General features: G+C 37.6%; 1 protein-coding gene across 1 annotated transcript; it reads right to left on the reverse strand.

Annotated features, from left to right (window-relative positions):
* Positions 1 to 2,677: 2,677 nt before the first annotated feature.
* On the reverse strand, positions 2,678 to 8,374 carry zgc:165604 (uncharacterized protein LOC792578 homolog). Its single transcript, XM_042008227.1, has 7 exons — positions 8,291 to 8,374; positions 7,357 to 7,511; positions 7,139 to 7,205; positions 6,465 to 6,596; positions 4,430 to 4,585; positions 3,100 to 3,222; positions 2,678 to 3,010 (listed from the first exon to the last, which is right to left on the reverse strand). The coding sequence occupies exons 1-7, from the start codon at positions 8,352 to 8,354 to the stop codon at positions 2,808 to 2,810; spliced, it is 900 nt and encodes a 299-aa protein (XP_041864161.1). The 5' UTR covers positions 8,355 to 8,374; the 3' UTR covers positions 2,678 to 2,807.

Consider the following 8,374-nt stretch of genomic DNA (forward strand, 5'->3'; position numbering starts at 1 on the left):
GATGACCAAGAAATCAATGTATTCTGGAGAAAGACTTTGTCCAAAGGAAGAAATTAAACAACACATTTTTGCGGCAGGTTGAATCACACTGGCATTACAAAAGAAGCCCCCCCTCCCCTCCCCTGTTTTTTTTTTTTATTTTATTATTATTATTTTACTTTCTGGGTTACAAAATGTTCCACATGCTGTTGAAGCCACATCTTTGTAAAATCACTCTTTGCTGCAGTTTTCCTCTACTTTAAGTTTATTGTATATAAACAAGGAACAAACAGTTGCGTGTTTTTGTTTGGGTTTTTTGTTTTTTTGAGCAGCCCTCAGATTTGGCACTTTGCTGTGAAGCTTCCAGCAGGTGAAAAGTGTCAGCATCACAACTCAGGAAAAACTGAGACTTGTCGATCAGTGATGTTTTCTGGGGTTTTTTTTTTTTTTTGTTTTGCTTTTTTTTATCTCGTAAATTTTATGTCCAAAGCAACAGGGAATTGATTTTCTTTCTTTCTTTGTTTGGAATCAGGAAAGCACAAGCTTGCAGACAGACCTGGGTGTCAAAAAGGGATTCCTAATCTCTGAAACTATGTACAGCATGTTAGCTATAAAATATATATATATATATATTTAAAATATAAATCTATTTTATTATTGGAGTTTTTTTTTTTTAAGACACTATACTGAGGATTAGGGGAGGAATTTATTTTTTGTTTACCCATCCAGGGAGAGGGCTGGGTGGAGAGGATTGCTCTTCACACTGAAACGTGCAGTCTGGAAAGAATCAGTTAAAACTTCTTTTGCACAAGATGTATCATACACCATCCCACTTTGTTATTGTTTTATTTTAGTTATTTTCAGAGGGAGGTCTTTTTATTTAAGAAGTTAAAAGTCAATGTTCTGTGTTCTGTACAGTTTTTTTATGTGATTGGTTTTTTTTCCCCCAACTCTCCTATTTAAATTAAAGTTTTTGTGTCTTTGTTTGCAAATCAGTTGCTGTGAGTGATTTCTATTTGCTGGGGAATATTGAAAGTTTGTCTTGGTTTGTACTTTGGATCTTTAAAATGCCACCTTTTCAAACAGCCTTTAACAGTGATACGTTGGTGCAAAATTTCTGTTCCTTTAATCGAATTCTGTACATGTGTACAACAAAATGGAAAAACTTCTGTATATTAACTATTTAATAACAGGAGAAAAATGTGAGTGAAATCTTTAAAGTGCGACTTGTCCGATTAGATTTGAGCCCAGTGAAACATTTAGTATTCCAAGAAGAGCCTAAGATTATGAATGTTTGGTTTATTTTTATCTTTTAGCCAAAACTTCTCTGCATGAGCAACTTCTTGTAACCTTATTTGCATTACCTGCATCAAAGTTCTGCCCCAAAACGTGTTCCTCTAAATGGTTTCTGGACTGAGAATGTGTCCAAACTTAGAATTCTTAATAATCCAGCTCCATAACTCAGCTTTTAGCATCACATGGTTTTCCCACTTTTGGGACACTTGCTTTCCTTCCTCTTGTCCTAGTTTCCTACCAGCAAGGATGTAAGTATGAGGCGTCCGGATGGAGGACTGCTGCATGAGGATGAATAAGGAAACTGTTCCACAACACTTGATAAAAAATTAAAGCACAGGATACACCTGTGTGTCCTTATTTTATGCACCTTGTCTCCTCAATGTATATTTAAAAATTAGGAATGATTTCTGGGTCAGGAGATTGAGGAGAACACGATATTAAAGTACCATGCTGAAAAGCATCACAGGTTACATGGTGCGATTGAAAGTGATTGTTTTAACTGTTCACAAGAAGAGCTTGTACACAGGCTGTAGTCTCATCAATAGTTGCTGCCTTCAGAGACCCCAGATAATTATTATACTTCACAGAAGACTGAAAGTAGGAAAGTAGAGGTGTGAGTAGTGAACTAAATACCTGTGCAGAACCTGGATTTCACCTGGTGGGAAAAAATAAAGAAGCTGCTAATGTTTGTGTCCATTAACTTGATGCAGTTAGAAGAGTAATCTTCTTACATTTAGTTCATTTAGACCATTGAAACTGGAGTAAAACAACAGCTTATCATAGCTTAAAACTTGGCTTAGTTAAAGGACTAGAAACAGGGAAACTAGTTTGCTAATTAAGCTCTGTCTAAAACTTACAGCTAACGTCTGGAATATATAAACTATCCCACTTAATAGTGTGCAGTGTAAGATGATTTCTCTGTAACTGCAGTTATGACAGAGTGGCTTATTTGGACATTTTTATACAGCACAAACACAGGCCAGCTATTGGAAAAAAAAATCTGGTCTTTGTATTTCTTTGCACTTTTGTGAAACACTCGTTTTGTTGCACAATATAAATACCGATGTTGTACGTCCTTGAAATTTACAAATGCATTATTTTTATTCAACTCAGCAGAATTGCCTCTAAGGTAATTCTTGATATTAGGTGCAGTTTGGTGGGAACATTCATGTCGATGCTGTACAAAGAGGATCATCCAGGGCTATTTTAGGTTCTGCTATAAGGGTGCCTACCCAAACATTTACAGATTTGATGTATAACCTAATGTAGTCATAGTACGCATGCTGTCAGTATCCTGGACATGTGGTGGCTGCTAAGTCAGGCAGATACTTTATAAAGAAATACAACAAGTGTCAGAACTTGGACATTTATTTAAAAATATATGTTGCTGTACAATTATGCAGGTAGAGGTGAATCAGCTGCACAAACTCATTATTTAGCTAAATCTAACAAGTCTATAAAGTCCTTTTGTGTGTGTGTGTGTGTGTATGTGTGATACCAGGGTTGAGTTTTAGAATAAGCCTCAACCCTGATCAGACAAAGGAACGTTTCATCAGAGACGGAGTGTACCGTATCTCGTTGTAACACTCCTCCTCTTCTGGCTTTGTCTCCTTCCACCTCCCGCCCTGCCCTGTGCGATGCAGCCACAGGATGAGCACCAGTAAAGCCAGCAGGACCAAACTCATGGACAACGTCAGCAGCACACCCTGCAGTAAGCCTGAGGGGCTGTCTGGGGCTGCAGGGGTATGAAGAGCAACTCTTAAAACAAGGCACTGAAAATTAAAATAGGAAAAAAACACCAGAAGTGTACAAACAGGCACTCACTTCTGTAACTGGCCAAGTTGACGTAGCAATTCTCTGTTCCCAGGATGTTGGAGGCAGAGCAGCGATACAGGCCCGACGTCTTAGCTGACACATTGACTATTTGCACTGAGCTTGACAGGCCCCCTGAGAGAGAAGAGACTTCACTTTAATGAAAGTGAAAGAAGGTGTCTGAAGAAGAGTGAAATGTTGTAGATGTCGTCTAAAAAAGCACATGCTTTGAGGAGCACCTCACTGATTTTTTAGGTTACTTGTAAACAGTAAAACCATTTATTTATGCGAACAGCTGCATTGTGTCTTCTGTGTGAAGAGAGACACATTTAAATTTGTCATCCAAGGTGCAGATTATATACAGTTTACTTTTCCTTCTGTTAGCAGCTTATGTGACAGAACTATAAGCACAGTGACTGGATGGTTTCTTAAAAAATGCACCTGGAAGTTTAATTTACATTTTCTCCTGAAAGTTTGATGTAGACAAGCTGGCACCTTTGACTTTTTCGAATATTGTTGCACATTTAAGCGAATGAGTGAGCAGCTGGTGTCACACTGATGCATACAAACTATAAAAGTCCTCCAACTGTGAGTCACATAACCTTTTCTAAGAGAAAAAGAAATACTTCCAGAATCGTAGGTGATGGAAATAAGTCTCTCCTCTTAATATGCCTGTGGTATGTTTTTAAGATCTTTGGAAAATAACAGTGCTGCTTCCCACTGGTAAAGTAAAATTGTTCAGCACAATAAGGCAGACTATCTTTCTACTTTCTCAATTTTATTCAGTTCAATACAGTTTTATTTGTAGATCGCCACTTCACAATAATGTCAACTGTCGAAATCAATTCAAGCCAATTCATAATAAATAGCAGCCTAGTTGAGGAACCTAACTAGGCACTTTTCCAATAATCTACTTCAATGTGGCACAAATGATGGTGGAAAACAGCTAGTGTTTTTTGCAAACAGAAAACTCTTGTATTACCATCACACCATCACATTTATGTTATTCAACCCAATTTTACTTGTACTGTTAAATAAATAATAAAATAAATGAATGAAATGTGATATTTCTCATAAAAATGTCAATATCAAAGCATCTATTTGTGGATAATTTTGAGGGTTTATGGCTCATGTTTTAGTTTTTATAGCCCACAAAATTGACTGTTTTTTGCACATCATTTCACTAAACCTGGTAGTATCTGACTTCTCAAGTAGAATTAAGCTCTAATCTCTTAATAAGATGATTATGAATCTGCTGAAAGAGCTTTGTAATCTCATGACAAATACATAAGATACAGGAGTATTGAGACCATGTGTGCATGTGTGTGTGTGTGGCATTGACCTTTCATGTTGATGGGAGGTAATATTTCCTCTGGATTCACTTTCTGCCAACGGATATCTGGAGTAGGGACGCCCTTTGCCACCAAGCAGGACAGTGTGACACTTCCTCCCATATCAATATCTCCATCCCACTGGCACACAGGCAAAGAAGGTGGCTCTGCAAAGATAAAGCATATGCCTAGATGAGTTCATATCATGAGTTCGTGGCTTTGCAAACTGCATGTGGAAGCAATACTGTTTTGTCATCCAGGTAATGCAAGTGACATTATATCTGTATATAATGAGACTAAGTTTATACTTTAAGTGGATGTGTATCTATGCTTCTTGGGTAACGGGATTTACCCTAACCCCGATCATTTTCAGTCCTTGTTCCCATTGTTTCCACAATGTGCTGTTCTTTATAGTAATATCACTACACAGTCATTTGGGTCAGTCACATCTAAAGACAGAAAGCTGAACAAACTCTTCCATATTTTATACACACAGGCACAAAATTTAATTCAGGACATAAATACTAAATATAAATATTAATCCAGTGTTCATCAGTGGAGGCAGTGATTTTTACTGATGCTCTGTTATAAGTTCACCTTAAATGTTGGTCCTATACTGAGAGCCATGCCTGAGTGGAAACAGAGAAATATGCTGGCCCTTTACATCACGTCATATTAAGCAAATACAGAGCTGGGGGACTTGTTTTTCAGATTCCATTAAGTGCTATAGGGCTGGGCAACACAGAACCTTTCGGCCATGTTCCCATGGCAACATGAGAATGATTCTATAGAAAATGTGAAGGTTCATTTACAATCCATTTTTAAAAGGTTCGATTTTAGACAGCGAGGTCACTGGATGAGAAAATTTAAAAGAAAAACAATGAGATGAAGGAAAGAAAAAAAGAGAAAGAATCGAGATCTGCTAATTGACAAGTCAGTACTGTTTTGAAGCATGGTCCCCCAACAAAATCCCACTCCTGTTTTGGCCAGTTTTTTAGTAATCTAAACCCTTAGAATAATTTAAAAAAAAAATCTTATCATGCATTGGACATGTGCTAAACATTAGGTTGTGAAGAGTAAAAATAGATAAGTAACTAATTAGCAGAATAATTTGAAATATGTTGCTTATAAGACAAAGAGTGAACATATAAAAACCAGATTAAATCGCTAATGACAGGTAATTTATTAACTGTTTTCTATTAGAAAACTAAATCTCTTTTGTGTGTGTAAAAGTGGCTGTCCTAAATTAATTTTATTGGTGACATTTTAAGTTAATAATGTGATAATGTTTGAAGATAATTTTCATGTTAAGAGTTGCTTTTCTGAGTGATTTGTTTGTATGTGAAATTATTTTTATTAAGATATTGAGTAGAAGTTGATTTAGAAATTATTTAACACATACATAGACGAAGACAAAAAAGGGGGGGGGGGCCTCTAGTGGCCACACATATCCATAATATTCATCCATCTCTCCATGGATGGATGGAAACTACTCACGTTCGCTCCAAGGAGAATTAAGAAATGCCGCAACCTAGTAAGTCTATTTAGACTATTTATTAATTCAAATAAACAAACGACCATTTAAAGGGTTAAATTCCTGAATATAACTGAAGGTATGTTAGTTTTGAATAGGTCTGAAGGTGTTTAAGTGATTTATGATGACTGGATTCCATTCCAGATAAAATTGTGATAATTTAATAGCAAAGTGTCCACAGTGTGCAAAGTGGATTGACTGTAAAAGACGTGAGCAAAAAAGAAAATGGATTTTAAATTTTTGACTAAAAAGAAGAGTCCTTGAAAAAAATTCATCCTACAAGCTGTAACGCTCCCAAAATGATGATCAAATAAAAGAAATTAAATTGAGCAAAATGGACTAAAATGCCAGAGGATGAGGGCATGACAGTCAAAGTCCCCTTTCAGTCATGAGGATACAAGCGGGCATTATGAAGGTAGAGAAAATATTTTTTATCAAGGTGAAAACTCCAAACAGCTTCTTCAAATGTACAAATAATTGTTGTAAAAATGGACAATATGTGACTCGCTTACCCAGAACACTGAGCACCAGCTCTCCTATGCCAGGATCTGCAGACTCAGGTGGATTGTTGACCATGCAGCGGTAAATCCCAGCATCTGATACTCGGGTGTTGTTCAGTATGATGTTGGCACTAAAGGGCAGACCTGCAGGTCGTGTAGAGGAAACAGCCTAAAAGCTGTTATCTGTCCTTCATTTTTAATTATAACCTATATTCTAAGCAGGTTCATACACTTAGACATTTTTATTTTTCTCAGATTGCTGAACCATTGCCTCTTTTTACTTCTGAGAGACTCTGCCTCAATAAAGTGCTCTTTTTATACCAAATAATGTCACTGACCTGCTGCCAAATAAACTAATCGCAGCATGTTTCCCCCAGCTGTTTTTCGTAGTTACATAAACTTTGCTGTGAGGTGTGTTGCTGCCATCAAATTCAAGATGAGTTAAGGTTTTGTTGTAAATACTAAAATGTGTCACTTTAAAACAACATCTGATATCTTTTCTAAGCCTATTGTGAATAAAATATTGGTGTATGAGATTTATAAATCATTGTATTCTGTTTTTATGTACATTATGTACAGCGCCCTCAACTTTTTGGAGTTGAAGTTTGGTGAGAGACAGAGGTGAGATTATAAGAAGCAAGTGGTTTAACTAGTTAAACATATTAATACATGTATTAACATGGTACCTGTAAAGCCCACTCTGCCTGTCAGGGAGGGGTCTTCTATCACCTGTCCATGATCATACACAATCACCTGGAGGTTATTTTAAAACACACACAAACAAAGCAAAAGGCAGCTTTCAGAAAAGCGTTCTCATTAAACACGTCATCCTTCTACACTCACTAAGCCTGCCATTGATCAGTGAGTTACAGCTTTACACAGAGGCATGTTTGGGAACCCAGACCTGTATTGGGGTCTCTGGACTAGAGAAGGGAGCCAGCGTCCAGATAATGTTGAGTCTAGAGAGGCGAGAGAAGGTGATGAAAGAACAGGGCAGGACAACAAAATCCCCCCGAACCACCTCCAGACTGGATTCCCTCATGGTTACACTGAGTGCAGCTGTGTCAGAAGGAAGGAGAGGACAACCAAGTTACATCTGTCACATGAAGAACGAGAAGTTATTTCTAAGTTTTCCTCATGTTTCATTGTTATTTTTCTGCTTTGAACTTCTCTAGTTGGCATGTTGGCGCACAGACTGCAGCAATCCCTCCTTTCCCCCCTTCATTACTGCAGTAATGAGCCCTCTCCTCCTCCTCTCTGTCATCCCCAGGCCTTTTGTGTGTGGGTGGTGGGGGCGGGAGTAGGGGGGGGAAATTCAGTGTGCGTATTAGTTGTTAATTACACTTGACAGCTTTGAGGGTGAGCCAAACTGAACAGGCCGAGTGGAATAACAAGCCCACTGTGATTGTGGAAACATACTGTCGGTTTACAGCGTTCACCAGTTTAAAAAATGTCTTTAGGAAAAATCTCTTCCACTAAGACACAAGATCTCAAAGGATAAACTATTTTTTTTACGATGCCGCACTTTAAATACGTGAATGAAGGGCAAGAGTAAGTTTAAAATAAACCTTGTTAGCAGTAATGTTTTCCTGGCCTGATGAATTTTGCACTCAGTCTAGATGAAGCAGGTTAAATATTCAGCTGCCAGTGAGCATCATGAAACATCTACAAATACTTATAAGGTTTAGTTTAAGTCACGACTGTCTCTTTCTAACATTACATTTCGCAGTAGAAGTGGACTACACTAAATACTGATAAAACCTCTTGAAGCTCTTGCAGTGTGCAAATTTATCAGTACTTTTCATCTTCGTCTCAAGATAGCAGTAAGGCCCACTCACCATTCTCCCAAGCAGTGAAACACACACATAAGGTCCAGAGCATCCATCTTCCAGAAGAACCCATAGCTGACAAGGAAGAGAGAG

This window comes from Melanotaenia boesemani, chromosome 15, assembly GCF_017639745.1.
Source record: "Melanotaenia boesemani isolate fMelBoe1 chromosome 15, fMelBoe1.pri, whole genome shotgun sequence".
NCBI classification, from domain to species: domain Eukaryota; kingdom Metazoa; phylum Chordata; class Actinopteri; order Atheriniformes; family Melanotaeniidae; genus Melanotaenia; species Melanotaenia boesemani.

What these genes read in the sequence shown, in the direction of transcription:
- zgc:165604 (XM_042008227.1), bottom strand. Translation starts at nt 8,354, where the DNA reads ATGGGTTCTTCTGGAAGATGGATGCTCTGGACCTTATGTGTGTGTTTC. An exon ending in TTTCACTGCTTGGGAGAATG is followed by an intron (nt 7,512 to 8,290) that starts GTGAGTGGGCCT and finishes CTTCTGACACAG; the next exon opens with CTGCACTCAGTGTAACCATG. An exon ending in ACCTCCCATCAACATGAAAG is followed by an intron (nt 3,223 to 4,429) that starts GTCAATGCCACA and finishes CTTCTCTCTCAG; the next exon opens with GGGGCCTGTCAAGCTCAGTG.